Below are 16,913 nucleotides of genomic sequence, written 5' to 3'. Positions count from 1 at the left end.
TTTTCAAAAAGAAAATGAAATTTGTCATTCTGACTCTAAAATGAAGCCTTTAGGGGTGAGATTTAGAAAGGAGTGCGTCTTCAGATCTTGTGGGCTAACCAGCAAACAATTTGTCTTTAGTAGCTGTATCTGTTAATTGTTGTCCGTACTGTTTAATCCATTTACCAGATGAAATGTTCGTGGTTGTAACGTCTGTTGTGAGTGAGTAAATAAATCATTGCAGTGATTCAGCCATTCATTCGTTCTTCTTTATGTTACGAATTCTCTCTTCTCTCAGAGCCAATATATATTTGTGAGAGGTCGTAACATAAATTGGGCCCCCCTAACGATGTAACAATATCAGACATTCTTATCACACCCTCAGAGGCCAAGGCCACAGTTCCAAAGTTTTAGGCGGGGGTGAAATATTGAGCCCCCTGCCTGGGACAGCAGGTCCCTCCTGATCAGAATCTCAGCGCAACCCCCCTGGTGATTTATATAGGCGACCACCGATGTGTTGTCTGAGCGGACAAGCACCCTGAGGTCTGGGAGGAAATTCTTGAGAGCAAGAAAGACAGCCATCATTTCCAGACAGTTGATGTGCCAGGAAAGGTGGTGTCCCATCCACAGACCTCTAGGACTGCTTCCCAAACCGTGAGGGATGCATCCGTCGTTGACAAAGACAAATAGCTCCCAACACAGGACCTTGGGATAGGAACCAGGGTTTCTTCCCCTGGTCCTGAGCCACCACTGCAGAGGTATCATGTGCAGCAGGCCAAAAGGTATCACGTTGGACGCTGCTGCCATCAGAACCAACAGTCTTTGAAACTGTTTGACAGTAAGTGACTGGCCTAGCTTTAATCGGTTTACTGATGTTAGGATCGACTCGATGCGTACCGGAGAGAGACGTGCTTGCATTGTTGTTGAATCCCAAACCACGCCTAGAAAAGTGGTTCTCTGAACTGGAGAAAGTACACTCTTTTTGACGTTCAACCTCAACCCCAATCTTTCCATGTGTGCGATAACGAAACCTTGATGTTGACCCGCTAGCTGATGCGAGTGAGCTAAATTCAACCAATCGTCGATGTAGTTCAATATGAGTATGCCTTGTAGACACAATTGTGCTAGTGCTGCGTCCATGCATTTGGTGAAAGTGCGGGGTGATAAAGCAAGACAGAATGGAAGAACCTGAAACTGGTACGCTTTGCATCTGCGTGATTGCGTCTGAAGTACGTATGTCAACTAGTCCAATGGTAAGAGTGAGCGTCGCGGGCGGGTGACGTCGGGTCCAGGAAAGGATAAAACCACATCCGGTCTGACCGGCGTTAGCTTTGATTTAGCCGAAGCAAGTCGATCACAGTGATGCAGGAAGTATGGCAGGGCGATGCATTGTCTCGTTCCCTTCTCAGGGAACTAGGGTTAAAGTCGTAACCTGGGACGTTCCCTTTCAGGGAACTCGCGCTGCGTCAATGACGCATTGGGAACGACAATACCCAAACGGTGTACTTACAATTGCCTGAATGAGAAACTGTGGCAACTTAGTCATAAGCACCTGAGACCCTGGGGCAGCATCCAGGTCCAGGCTATAAAACCTCACAAATGCGAGCAGGGAAGACCAGCCTGCCGCATCACACACCTCCTGTAGGGAAACCCCTGAGGTTAAGGCTTTGGAGGCCGCCAAACTCCTAGTAGAATGAGATCTGACCACCAAAGGTGACGGCCGGCCAGATAACTCATAAGCAAGAGAAATTGCCTTGACTATCCACTTACTGATCATCTGCTTAGAAGCTGGAAGACCTTTCTTAGGTGATCCAAAACAGACAAACATCTGATTTTCTCCACTGGGCAGCTCTGTGGACATAAGTGTCCAGTGCTTGCACTGCACAGAGGAGATTCAACTTTTCCTGGTCCGGAGTCATAAAAGGTTCAACATTTCTGGGCGGGGGTGAAGGATTGTGCCCCCCGCCTGAGACAGAAGGTCTCTCCTGACCGGAATCTCCAAGGGAGAGCCATCGAGGAGATATATCAGGTCCGCGAACCAAATTCGTCTCGGCCAGCGTAGTGCTACCAGCAGTAGGCTTATTCCATCCCGGTGGACTCTCTCCAGAACTCCTGAGAGCAGAGCAATGGGGGGAAATGCGTACAGAAGTAGCCTCGGCTGGGGGGGGCTGGATGTGTTAGGGAATACCAAAACGGACAGTGCGTCGTGTCCTGAGACGCAAACAGATCCACTTCTGCTTGGCCGTAAACTTCCCATATATTCTCCACCACCTCGGGTGAAGTCTCCAATCCCCTGGCCTCAGCCCCTGCCTTGACAGGATGTCTGCTCCTATATTCTGGCACCCTGGGATATACACTGCCCTTAGGGAGCTACCCTCTGGTCCTGAGCCACCACTGGAAAGGTCTCAGGTACAGCAGGCCAAAGGGTATCACATTGGACGCCGCTGCCATGAGGCCTAACAGTCTCTGAAACTGTTTCACAGTGCGTGACTGGCCTAGCTTTAACTCTTTCGTGGCTGTGAGGATAGAAGCTACACGAGCGGGCGATAGGACGGCTGACATTGTGACTGAATCCCAAACCACACCAAGGAAAGTGGTTCTCTGTAGTGGAGAAAGCACACTCCTCTTGGCCTTGAGTCTCAACCCCAATTTCTGCATGTGTGCGAGGATGAAATCTCGATGCCAAATCGCCAACTGTTCTGACTCCGCTAGAATCAGCAAGTTGTTGATATAGTTCAGAATACGGAAGGCCTGCAGCCTGAGCGGGGCCAGAGCTGCATCAATGCACTTTGTGAATGTGCGAGGTGAAAGAGCTAGACCGAATGGAAGCACCGGTTTTGGTATTCTTTGCCCCGGAAAGAAAACCTCAGGAACTTCCTATGCTGAGGGAGGATGTAGACATGGAAGTATGCGTCTTTTAGATCTATTGTGACAAACCAGTCATTGGATCTGATTTGAGTCACGATCTGTTTGAGTGTCAGCATCTTGAACTTGAGTTTTTTGACTCTATGATTCAATTGACGAAGATCTAGTTTAGGACACAACTCCCCCATCCTTTTTCAGAACAATGCAGTAGCGGCTGTAAAAATGCAGTAGCGGCTCTGTCGGGTGAGTACACCTGCTCTATGGCTTCCTTCGCTAACAGAGCTTTGACCTCTTGCTCCATTACCAGAGCCTGCTTGGGATGCACTAACATGAGTAACACCCCATTGTAGCGTGGCAGATGAGAACCAAACTGGATTCTGTAGCCTTTCTCTATTATCTGCAGGACCCACTGAGATATGTTTGGCAGATTCCTCCATTCTTTCAGATAATCTACTAAGGGTACTAGCCTCTCGAGACTGGCCTCTGGCATAACTGGAAAAGCCACCTCTGTGACCTGAAGCATACTGGCAGGAACCGACCGAACCAACTGTTTTTGAACCCTCCTCAGAGGGTGTGAGTTTGACGCAGCGTTGAGTTGACACTGAGCCATGTGTTCGCTAGAGACAGCTGCGCCCAGAGGCACCAAGGGTGGCGGGGTTGGCAGAACGGCCCCCTGAGGGCACCGAGGTGGGCACCATATACTTAGGTGAGCCTTCAGGCAGGATGGCCGTCGCCACGTCAAAGCCTGTTCCTGTCCCATGGCCTGTTCCTGTCCCAAGACCTGTTCCTGTCCCTAGACCTGTTCCTGCCCCAAGAACATTATTTTATATATATTTTTTTTCTTGTTATATTGTTCATAATGAGTTGATTGAGGAATACTAAGAAGGTTGATGTCTAACTTGAAAAAAAATTATGAGGAAGAGAGAAGTGAATGATGTCCCGGGTCACTTAAGGGTTAAAAACGTCTGATACATGGAGAAAAGTGGAGGAGCAAAAAACAAACAAAAAATAGGAAGACCGAGCTGGTAAGAGACGGCTAGGTTCACACAGTGTTTGGGATTGAAAACCAATTTTACATTATAACATGTCCTGCTTACACAACAGATTACATATAGCTTAGTATTCTATCCACAAAGGAACTCAGTCAGCCCCCTTTTTGGTTTCTTGCTAGCAGGGATAACCATTAAGTCCATCATACTTAAGTCTTATCACAGTTAACACTAGTGATACCATAATATGAATTCTGTCATTTCTAAATCATCGTCATTTCTAAAAATCATGGTGAGTAATCATGTGTCAATAATATTTTTAAAAACTTTTTTGTCTGTCCATGATGCAAAGCAGAGGCTGCAGTGCTGGCCATGGTAGATTAGAGTTTAGGTCCAGTGTTCACACAGAACAAACTGCTGTGAGCTGAATGAACCAAAGGGTTGTTTACAAAGAATAAATAAAGAATACATTTTTTTTTTTTTTTTTTTGCTTTTAAAAACATCACTACGAAAAACGAGTCTTTCTAGTAATCCAGAAGACATTGATTAGTTTGTTCATGTGCATTTAATTAGGGTTAGAGCTACTCTGAAGGACAGTGGCCCTCCAGGACTGAAGTTGCCCATCCCTGTATTATACCGTATACCTGAGTAAATGTGAATGCAACTGCCTTAGTATTAGTGATGGAAATTTCAAAACACTGCTTCATGAAGCTTCGAAACCTTTATGAATCTTTTGTTCCGATTCAATTGTTTGGAGCGTGTATCAAACTGCCAGATTCACGTGTTTTCATTAAACGAGGCTTCATTACGTCATAACTGTTTCAAAATGTTTCGAAACCCTTTGAAATTTCAATGGTTCACCACTGGGGCGATGATCTCTGTCAACCCATGAATCATGAAGAGTCACTGAGAACCAATGAACAAGTGTCTGTGGATTTTACCTGATCTCTGATCAGTTTTATACATTTGTAGACGTTTTACTTTGACATTAGAATAATTAAAAATGAATAATGGTAGTTAAAGGGTTAGTTCACCCAAAAATGAAAATTCTGTCAGTAATTACTCAATAAATGTTGTTCCAACCCCGTAAGACCTTCATTCATCTTCGGAACACAAATTAAGATATTATTGATTAAATCTGAGAGCTGGATCACTCCTCCATAGGCTTCTAAGGGATTGAAACTTGCTGGCCCAGAAAAGTTATTAAAGAGATCGTTAATATAGTCCAAGTGACTACAGTGGCTCAATCTTAAGTTTATCAAGCGACGAGAAAACGACTTTATTCCACTATTCATTTCCTTCTCTCTGGGCCTCGAGTTAGTTCACGTAGTGTTTTAGCGCAGCGCTTCTGTGTTGTACGTCACACACATCACACACATGACCAGCGTCGGCCAATAGTGAGCCTACGTGGTGACGTGCATTTTTGAGTGAACTAACCCTTTAATAGTCTCTTATTGGCCTGTTTAGCTGAGCCATTCATAGAGCAAACAAAACAAACCCTGACAATTGATAAAAGAACATATAAACACTTGATAATCTTATTAGATGACTAGATAATTGCATTTGAAAGATTTTACTTTCAATAAAAAAATTGCTATAAATTTGTAAAATGTGTTTTTGTGCATGTTTGGCCCGGGTTTTTGTTGCATTTACACTGTTCTGACCACTAAGGGTCAGAGTGGAAACGGGTGTCAGATTGTTTCAAAGCCTCGACACAATACGTCACATTTGCTTCAACTGTTTCAGTGTTCCACGAAGCCTTGATCTGCCCCACCACTCCTTAGTATATCAGTAGTCTCTTTAAAGCCATTTTTTAAAGGTTCGGTCTTCTGTCACAGGTTGTTGCAGGAAGGCAGACAAAGATGAAGAATAAAGTTCCAATACAGGTTGTTGTTGATACAGGAAGGGCAACACACGCTAAGTGCAACATAGACTGAACAGAGAATGAATGTGAGGGATCAACATATATAGCAAACACAAACGAGGATAATTAATAGAACACAGCTGATGATACAGGAAGGGCAACACACACTAAATGCAACATAGACTGAACAGAGAATGAATGTGAGGGATCAACATATATAGCAAACACAAACGAGGATAATTAATAGAACACAGCTGAAACCAATGCACACAAATAAGGAGCGGGAAAACTGAACAAAGGACCATATGATGAGAATGAAAACAAACTAAAAGTCCATGATGATGACACTAACAGAACATAATGGTGACAGTTGCTTAATATATAGTAGGGAAGCATGCAAACTTGGATGCGACCTATGCAAAAAGAGTAGTTTGTCTAAATTCACAATGTTCATAAAACTGTAAGCAAAAAGTACCCAGTAAGATTCTGAATGGGGCATCCAATGGACACTTCACAATCCAATGAGGACACAGGAGAGGATTTCTGAATTGCAGTAAAGTGACAAACTGACTCTGGGTCAAATGACAGTGACAACCTGATGAATGTACTGTAGTCTGCCCAGACGACATTCATGATACTACAGACGTTAGGCTCATGTGAGATGAGCAAAATTGGTGCAGAATCACACACGGATGATCACAATGCATGCAGGCTAGAAATGTGTGGTCCGACTTGCTCTGATGTCTTTCTATCTTATGCAAAACAAAACAAAAAAGGCCACATTCACATTGTCAGTGTTTGGGATTGACAACTGCATTTACTTAAAGGTGTGAGTCTCGAAATTTGCTGATCACATAGCAGCTTACAATAGCATCTCGAGTACTGTCTGTATTGACCATGCAATAGGAGTCAAGCTTGTTTTCTGTCACCAGGAACAATCGCACTTGAAGCTGCTATAGTACTGTTTAATTTTATTAAATCCAAAGTCACTGTGAAATCTCTGCAGATTGCTTTTTTTACAGGAACCAACAGAGGTGTCACTCTATTGGATTGGTAGTAATCATAATTCTACTTTACAATACGTGACAACTTTAATACATTTCAGCACCCCAAGTTCCTTTTTTTATGTTTTTATTTTTTATTAATTTATTTGACAGGGACAGTGTACATTAATTAGCATTTCTGCAAATGCACCAGAATTAGCCAAAAGGCTATTTTTCATCCGTTGTCCCTGGACAGATCTTAAAATTGTCTACCCAAAAAAACACAATAAAAAGATTACAGTGAACAATACAAATATAAAAAGCAGTAAAATAAATATAACTCCTCACATCCTGTTGATAAATACAAGTTTACCAACATACAGACATTATGTTAATAGATAAAAAATAAATAAAAAAGAATTAATATTATACACATTAACACCACAGAGACACAAGTGGCAACAGGTTGGGTTGAGTGAAGATACATATCCTTAGAAAACTTGCCTAGAAAATGTATTTTATTTCTAGATTTATCAAGTTCAACATTTCTCAAGCAATCTTTTTGCTTTTCCCCTATACATTGAGGACCCCTTGTGGGTATAGTTATATAGCTTGTGGGTATGTTCTTAATATGTTGGTTTTGTCTTTAATTTCTAAATTAAATTTAGTTGAGAACTGATTATGATATCACATTTTGGGCAGCAAATTTTACCACATGACATTATTTCAAATGTCAATATTTCAAAACATTTGTCAGTCTTTTCTCCTCATTTGTTTATTACATCAAGCGTAAGTTGTACATTACATTTCCTAGCACATTGAGTATTAGAAATATATTATTATTTAATAAATGTATTGTTTGATAATTATGACTTTATATGGGAATTCTGAGTGAGGGCTAAATATTTCCCCACACAGACACCGCAACTTATTCAGGTCGGTCACAAGGATTTGTCACGTTGATCAACAGAATGCTTCTTAAGAAAGAGGCAGGATTAGGAAAACTCAGTGACTGGAAGTCTGACATACTTAACCAGAAATAAGTCAGATGCTTCATCGGAGGTCAAATAAATAAATAAAAATAAAACATATGCATCAAATAAATGTTTAAAGTCAATATGACAAATGTATTGATACAGGGTTATTTTAAAGCAAGCAAATGGATAACTTGTATTTTAACCATTATAATATTAGAAGACATTGCAAACGTGTTTTGCTTATTTGTTTAGGGAGATGAAGCCCAAAACAAATTGAGACAGTCAAATCGGAGTTTACAATCTTACAGTATGGTAAAACTATTTATTCTTTGTTTCTCTACCCATGATGGCTTTTTTAGTGTTTTTCTCTGGATGTAAAAGGATTATGTAGCACTTTGGGGCAAATATGGCCACCAATAATCCAAAACTGGAAGCTAGGATGGCAAATATCTCAACAGCCACTGCATATTTCCCAGGTGAGCTCACATATGCTGGAACAAATGCAATCCACACAGCACAGAAGATCAACATGCTAAAAGTAATGAACTTTGCTTCGTTGAAATGATCTGGAAGATTTCTCGCCAGGAAGGCTAAGATAAAGCTTACTGCTGCCAATAGTCCAATGTATGCCAGCAGCATAGAAAAACCAGCCACTGAGCCAATAGCACATTCATATACTATTTTAGAGCGAAGATACTGGTTGTTTTTATGGGGTGTTGGAGAGGCAGTTGATAGCCAGACTGCACATATCACAACCTGGAGGGCTGTTAGGATCAGAACTGTGCATCTTTGTTGAGCTGCTCCAAACCATTTCATAGCACTTTTACCCTCTGGTCGAGATGCCTTGAACACAGCTATTACCACCATAGTCTTGACCAGGATGCTGGAGATGCACAGGACAAAGCTTATGCCAAACACTGCATGCCTTGACTGACACGTCCACAATTGTGGCCGGCCAATGAACAGTAGCGCACATAGGAAACACAGTTTGAGTGACAACAGCAGCAGGAAGCTTAGCTCTGAATTGTTGGCACGTACTATGGGAGTGTTTCGGTGATGAGCGAAGATGACCATCACAAGAGCGCAGAAGCAGGTGCCAAGCAGAGATGCAGTGGTAAGAGAGATGCCCAGAGGATCCTCATATGACAGAAACTCTACTTCTTTAGGGACACACTGATCCTTATCTGGATTGGACCAGAACTCATCTGGACATATTGTGCACTCATTAGCATCTGTGAGAGAGACACAAATTAACAAACAAACAAACAAATAAATAAGAGAACATTTTAAATGATATTCAAATAAAAAATAAAAAAATAAAATCTGTCAGTAATTTCACCGGTTGTATTAGAAATCTCTCCATCTCCGCATGGCAGGCAGTCAAAACAGCAGACCGGAAGACCCTTCCTCCTTGCTCGTCTGGTTCCTGGGGGGCAGCTCTCACTGCATACAGACCTTGGGGGCTGAAATAAACATAATCTGTTATCAGTCATGTGTTTGCCCTCTGTTTTACATTATGACAAGGTTGGTCTTTCCATTTGTTTTTCCTCATTTCTCTTATTATAGCTTTGACTAGTATTTAGACTATATATCTCCAGAATAACATTAACATGTAATGTTTATTTACTTTTTTTGTCTCAAAGTTCCAGTATAATGCATCTTCATTCAGTGTGAGCACCTTCCCTGTAGCTGTCCCTTCATCTACCACACCAACTGTGCGGACGATGATTGATCCATCAGAACTTGGGTGCCAGTTCATCACATCATATATGGCCAGAACATCACCATTCTCATCAAATGACACATGATCCCCAAAGCCTGTGCTGAAGTTCACTTGCTGTAGGTAGTGAACCAGCTGTACGGTTTGTAGAAAGAATAGGGGTTAAATGCTGCACGTTTTATTTTATTTTTGTGTCTAGTTGTTTCTTCTGTGTAAAATTATTCTGCACCATGTATTTGAACCTTACTTGCCAGGGCTGTAGGTTTGTTATGTCGGCACATCTGTTCCCACTGAATGGTCCTCTGCCCTCCTCACACTGCATCAGGTCATGAAGCGCATGTGCCAGGGCATAAACTGTTTTATACACATTATATGAGGCTCTCAGCTCTGATACATCTGTGTATGCCGTGTATGTTCTGCTCAGATCCTCTTGCCCTGAACACATTTTGTCTCCTCTACCTCCAGTGTTAAACCTGCACCCAAACATGTTCTCCCAGAAGATTCTCACCATATTGTTTCTTTGATCATTGTTAGGACGGAGGTGTAGCAGAAATTCATGAAGTCCTTTGATCTCTCCACGCCTGATGGCAATGCCCAGTGTGCCCCCCAGAAAGGGCAAAAGACGCTGAGTATGAAAAACAGGTGAAGTAGCCCAAGCTTCACTCGCAATCCACTGTCTGCCGGTTACATTCTGCAATACCACCTCATCCATCAAAGGCAACACATAAGTTGAAGTGGAGAACACCACCACCACTCTTGCTGTAGAGGCCTGAATCACTCCCACTATACGCTGTATATCTTTGTGGTTGTTATCTAAAGGCAAAATTTCAGAAAAAGCAACACACCCTTCTAACACATGCACATTCTGGAGGAATGACTGAGCAGCGTAGTTTCCGTAGTCATCATCACTGTAGACAAGACCAACCCAGGTCCATCCAAAATGGCTTAAAACCTTAATCATAGCCTGCACTTGAAAGGCATCACTGGGGATTGTTCTGAAGAAAGAAGGGTATTTTTTTCGGTTACTCAAACAGGAACAGGTAGCAAAGTAGCTAACCTTATAAGGCAAAAGCAAAAGGAGAGACAAAGAATGAGAAAAAAATTAGCTGTACGAATTTTGTTTACATACAAACATATGATCATTTTAAGGAATAAAAAGATTCTGCTACTTATGAAAATTAGTTTACAGAAACAAATGCTAAAAAGGACAGAAAATGTTAATATTTATTATTATTTTATTAGTCATTTTATTCTAGCTTACTATAGGTACTCGAAATAGTCCCAGAACACTAGAAATCGCAATAGAAGGAGTGGAATTTGAGTCCCCCACAATCCCAATAACCGGAGGAGAGCCAGTACAGTTGAGGTTGGAGAAGGACTCCTCTGTCCCACTAACCAGGGTTATGGCAGCCCGGAATGCCATTCCTAGCATCACACAGTTGTCATAAAGATGGTAACCAAGTGTGATGTTAGGCAGCAGGTTTGGATTCTTATTGATCTCATCTATTGCAAAAACCATGGTTTGTGCCTGCTGGAAACTTGCCATATCAAATCTAAGAAAAAGCAAGAGAAATATTCATATTTAACAATTCTGAAAATGAAACACAAAAAAAGTAACATGTTAGAAAATTCACGCTAGCAATTAACAGTGACTTCTAGTGCATGAGTTGTTTTGTAAAGAATATGTTATTTTTTTTAGGTTTATTTTAAAAATGAAATTTCTTTTTCTTTCTTTCTTTTTTAGCCTTGTGTAGCTGTTCGTATCCACTCCAGACTCACTGCTCACAGTAAGGTTGTTCTGGCTCTGTTCTGAAGCTCAGCTCTGGGAACACTGTAAGGAAGTGAACCTCAAAAAGGCCTCCAAGTATGACATCCCCAGTCTGGTACATTCCATTCAACCTGAAGTGTCTCTGGAGCTGACAGGTGCCTGATCGGAGGATTGAAGCTGCAGAAATAAAGTTAAAGGACAGATACAGGTAGGTGTTTAGAGTAGTCCACATCTCTCTCATTTTCTGACCCACTCACCCACTCTGCTCATTAATTTATGATGAAGGTAGTGGGGGTGTTACTTAAACAGAGTAGGCGGTGCCAACCAAGTATTCTTGCCTGGAATTTAGCCTGGAAACTATATGATTCCCTCAGATTTCCCTATTTAAATGAGTGTGAAGAATTGCAATTTAGTTTAAAGTTGCAGGTTTTTTGGTATTGATCATTCAAACCAACCAAATAAATTGATAAATCTCAGCTACTTGACGGTAAGGACATTCAAAGTGAGTGCCCTTGATACACACACTTTTCTGTGTTTGCTCCATGTCTTGCTTTCTTAGCAGCACTACACATTAATGGCATAACATGTTGTATTGTATCATAATATGTTCTATAAGATGTGACATAAAATGAACTCATGAACTTCATTAAAGGTAAAATTAGTCCTTTCTCAAAAAATAAGTGCACATACATACACTGTACACTCTCACAGAGATTCCCTAAAGGATTTACTTATTGAGATATTGTCTTCTGCTTTACAATGTCTTTCTCAAAATGTCCTCTAGATGACAGTCATTTGGCTTTATTGCTTACAATTTAAGACTTTGTTTTTCATTTCAACTCACTTTCTACAAATAGTATGCAGTATAGCTTTAGGTACCAGATTTCACAGTACCAAACTTAATTGTACAACAGTAAACAAAGATGTCCTTAAAGGCCTTAACTGCTTGAACCCCGATAAATGCTGCTTGCAGCTTTAATTAGGGGTTCAAGCACGAAGTGCTGAAACCCTATTGTAATTATACTGATTTTTATTATTATTAGGGGTTCAAGCACGAAGTGCTGAAACCCTATTGTAATTATACTGATTTTTATTATTATTAGGGGTTCAAGCACGAAGTGCTGAAACCCTATTGTAATTGTAAGGATTTTTAGGGGTTCAAGCACGAAGTGCTGAAACCCTATTGTAATTGTACTGATTTTTATTATTATTATTAGGGGTTCAAGCACGAAGTGCTGAAACCCTATTGTAATCGTCCTGATTTTTAGGGGTTCAAGCACGAAGTGCTGAAACCCTATTGTAATTAGGGGTTCAAGCACGAAGTGCTGAACACCTATTGTAATTGTACTGATTTTTATTATTATTATTTTCCCCTAAAACGCATCGTGCAGCCCAAACCGTAAATGCTGGAGACTTGCAACTCAGCCAAATGGTAGTCCTCAATTTGGGGAGAACCTATCAAAGTATGACCCAGATTGGCACAACAACAAAAATTGTTATGGGCAATTTAGTCCAAAACCTACTTTGGCGAACTAGTCCTAGGTTTGTGGCCCAATCGGAACCAGACCAGTCTAGCACAGTTCTCTGGAGTCTCTAGATCAATAATTATTGAAAAAAAGTGGAACTTTTGCATTGGCCTGGCTGTAACAGGGTCATTTAGGAAAGGGGTGGGACAAAAAAACACTCAAAAGCCTACACAACCTAAGGGAAAACGCCTCGGTTACGACTGTAACCTCGGTTCCCTGAAGAGGGAACGAGCGTTGCGTCGAGTTTGACGCTATGGGAACGCTTTGTGTGATGATGTCTTGAAGCACATGTAAAATCAGTCCAATGGCGTGGCGGAACGTCAGATGCGGGTGACGTCACGTACCAGGAAACTATAAAGCCTGCTAGAAAACAGAGAGCGGCAGCTTCGTAAAGTCTGAAGTAGCAGCTGACAGGCATGAAGGAGATATGGCAAGGTGACGCAACGCTCGTTCCCTCTTCAGGGAACCGAGGTTACAGTCGTAACCGAGGCGTTCCCTTTCAAGGGAACTCGCGTTGCGTCGAGTTTGACGCTATGGGAACGTCTATACCAACGCCCCATAGCTACAAGTGTCTGTCCTGTGTGAAATCATGTAGAGCAGCACTAGGATGACAGGACCTGAGACCCTGGTGTAGAGTCCAGGTCCAAGGAGTAAAACCTGACAAAGGTGTGCGGTGAGGACCAGCCTGCCGCATCACACACGTCCTGGAGAGAAACTCCTGAAATAAGGGCCTTGGAGGCCGCCATACTCCTTGTAGAGTGTGACCGGACAGCCATAGGAGAAGGCTGCCCGGCCGCTTCATAAGCAAGCGAAATAGCCTCAACCACCCACTTGCTCATTCTTTGCTTAGACACTGGGGATCCCTTATTAGGGGACCCAAAGCATACAAATAGTTGATCACTTTTACGCCACAGGGCAGCTCTGTGGACATAGGCGTCTAATGCCCGTACTGGGCAAAGCAAATTATTCGTCTCCTGGTCCGCATTTAGAAAGGGAGGAGGACAGAAGGCCTGCAGAACAATCGGTCTAGCCACATTAGTGGGGGCCTTGGGGATATAACCCGGTCTTGGATGCAGAAATGCCTTGACCATGCCGGGTGCAAACACGACGGGGCAACCGACAGTGCTTGAAGATCCCCTATTCTCTTAAGAGAAGAAATAGCTAGAAGGAATAGAGCTTTCAGTGTCAGAAACTTCTCAGGAACCTCCTCAATAGGCTCAAAGGGGGCCAGGGAAAGGCCTTGCAGTGCAATGGACAAATCCCAAGGTGGCGCCCTAGAGCGAACTGCAGGCCTCAGCCTCCAGGTGCCACGAAGGAAACGAGATACCAAGGGGTCTTTCCCCACAGACATTCCACCCAAAGGAATGTGGTAAGCACCTATGGCCGCCACATAGACCTTTAAAGTGGACGGGGTCAGACCTGCAGTGAACCGTTCTTGCAGGAACTCCAGCACTGTACCAACTGGGCAGTTAACTGGGTCCAACCGATGGTCACTACACCAAGAAGTGAATACTCTCCACTTCAGGGCATAAAGTTTCCTCGTGGAGGGAGCTCTGGACTGAAGAATGGTCTCAACAACCTCAGTTGAGAGACCTGACTCTATGAGCTGGGCCCCCTCAGAGGCCAAGCCCACAGGTTCCATAGCTCTGGCCGAGGGTGAAATATCGAGCCCTCTGCCTGGGACAGAAGGTCCCTCCTGACGGGTAGCTCCAGAGGAGGCCCGTCGAGGAGCGACACAAGATCGGGAAACCATACTCTGCCCGGCCAGCGCGGGGCTATAAGAAGCAGGCAAACCCGGTCCCTGCGAACTCTCTCCAGAACTCCCGGGAGCAGAGCAACTGGGGGAAAAGCGTACAGACGTAACCTCGGCCACGTCTGCACCATAGCATCCAGTCCCAGAGGAGCTGGATGCGTGAGGGAGAACCAAAGTGGACAGTGAGACGTCTCTCGAGACGCAAACAGATCCACTTGAGCTCGGCCAAACTCCCTCCATATCAGCTCCACCACCTCGGGGTGGAGCCTCCATTCCCCGGGCCTCAGCCCCTGTCTCGACAGAGTGTCTGCTCCTATATTCTGGACCCCGGGGATGTAAGCTGCCCTGAGAGACAGCAACTTCCCCTGGGACCACAAGAGGATATGGCGTGCCAGATTGCATAATGGGCGCGAGCGCAAACCCCCTTGGTGATTTATATAGGCGACTACCGAAGTGTTGTCCGTATGTACTAGCACATGGTGTCCCCTGAGATCTGTGATAAAGCTCCTCAGAGCCCGGAAGACAGCTAACATCTCTAGGCGATTGATATGCCAGGAACGATGATGGTCTTCCCACAGACCTTGAGATGAGCGACCCTCTAGGATCGCTCCCCAGCCCGTGAGGGAAGCATCCGTCGTTAGCAGTTTGCGACGACAAGGAGCTCCCAGCACTGGGCCCTGGGACAGGAACCAAGGTTTCTTCCACATAACCAAGGCACGTAGGCATCGCCGCGTGACCTTGATTGTGCGAAATGGGTTGCCCCTCGGGGAAAACCCCCTGGTCCTGAGCCACCACTGCAGGGGCCTCATGTGTAGCAGTCCAAAAGGTATCACGTTGGAAGCTGCTGCCATGAGACCCAACAGTCTCTGGAACTGTTTGACAGTGAGTAGCTGGCCTAGCTTTACACTTTTCACAGCTGCAAGGATGGACTCTATACGTGGCGGTGACAGGCGCGCCTGCATCGACACTGAATCCCAAACCACGCCTAAGAAAGTGGTCCTCTGGAGTGGAGAAAGCACACTCTTCTTGGCGTTCAGCCGTAACCCCAACTCTTTCATATGGGCGAGAACAACATCTCGATGTTGAACCGCCATCTGATGCGACTGAGCTAAAATCAACCAATCGTCGATGTAGTTCATGATGCGAATACCCTGGAGGCGCAGGGGCGCCAGAGCTGCATCCACGCATTTGGTGAAAGTGCGGGGTGATAAAGCTAGGCCGAATGGAAGAACTCGATATTGGTATGCTTTGCCCCCGAAATCAAACCTCAGGAACTTCCAATGACACGGACGGAGGGAAATATGGAAATATGCGTCCTTGAGGTCTATCGTGACAAACCAGTCCTCGGACCTGATCTGTGGCACGATTTGTCTCAATGTTAACATTTTGAACTTGAGCTGCATGACTGACTCGTTCAGAACTCGAAGATCTAAAATGGGACGCAATCCCCCGTCCTTCTTTGGAACTATGAAGTACCGGCTGTAAAACCCGGTTTCCCTGTTGGAGGGAGGTACATATTCTATGGCCCCTTTCTCTAACAGAGTGTTTACTTCCTGTTCCATAACCAGAACCTGCTCGGGGCCCACCGCTGTGGGTAGGACCCCCATAAACCGAGGTGGGCGTTTCTTGAATTGTATCTGATACCCTTTTTCTACGGTCTGCAGGACCCAACGAGAAACATTTGACAGTAGCTTCCACGCTGTCAAAGATTCTACTAGAGGTACCGGCCTCTCGAGACTGGTTTCTGGATTTTGTTGTTGTTGAGTAGTCGGTTCGTCGCCCTGTAACGGCGCACCGGCAGGGAACGACTGAACAGACTGCTCTAACACCCTCCTCAGAGGGGGCGGGCATCCCGAGGCCACTACGTTTCCGGGTGGTCCTTGAGATATGTGCTCGCCGGAGACCGCTGCGCCCTGAAACACCGGAGGTGGCAGGGTTGGCAGAACGGTCCCCTGAGGGTACCGAAGGGAGACGGGCACCGTAAAAAGAGGTGTTGACCGCTGCACTTCGGGGGGGACTACCCTCATTTGTCCTGAGCCCTCGGACGTCAGGACTTTTTCCCCAGCAGCCTTCTTGGCGGTAATCACGGTCCGCAGATCCGTTCTACCCCTCGAAGGCTGCTGGGTTTGAGCGTGCCCTCCGTGTCCCCGTGATTTATGTGGGGGACCACGGGAGGACACGCTCTGTTTTTGAGCTGCACGATGTTCAGTGCTCTTTTTAGATGAGTGAGGCTGCTCCCGCTCAGCAGCCTCATGAAAAGATCGGCGGGGGAGAAGTTTTTGCAATGCAGCTGCCTGCTTAGATGCTTCCTGAAGTTTATCAACAGCAGCAGAAACAGCGTTGCCAAAGAGACCAACCGTAGAAACAGGAGAATCTAAAAGTACATTCTTCTTTTTGTCTTTGATATCACTGAGGTTGAGCCACAGGTGCCTCTCAGTGGCCACCAGGGCTGCCATAGACCGCCCGATTGATTTAGCGGTCTCCTTGGT

At 44.4% G+C, this 16,913-nt stretch overlaps 1 protein-coding gene across 1 annotated transcript; it reads right to left on the bottom strand.

The window, feature by feature from the left end:
* Nucleotides 1-7,975: 7,975 nt before the first annotated feature.
* LOC311290985 (extracellular calcium-sensing receptor-like) lies at nt 7,976-11,377 on the bottom strand (the record flags this gene model as incomplete). The annotated part of the gene is made up of 6 exons (XM_084409797.1): nt 7,976-8,889; nt 8,997-9,120; nt 9,285-9,512; nt 9,625-10,434; nt 10,639-10,930; nt 11,157-11,377. The coding sequence occupies 6 exons, from the start codon at nt 11,375-11,377 to the stop codon at nt 7,976-7,978; spliced, it is 2,589 nt and encodes an 862-aa protein (XP_084265923.1).
* Between the last annotated feature and the right edge of the window lie 5,536 nt (nt 11,378-16,913).

The sequence above is a fragment of the Rutilus rutilus genome (assembly GCF_951802725.1).
Source record: "Rutilus rutilus genome assembly, chromosome: 5".
NCBI classification, from domain to species: domain Eukaryota; kingdom Metazoa; phylum Chordata; class Actinopteri; order Cypriniformes; family Leuciscidae; genus Rutilus; species Rutilus rutilus.
Note: the sequence above shows the minus strand (reverse complement) of the source record. Positions and strands in the feature narration are given on the sequence as shown.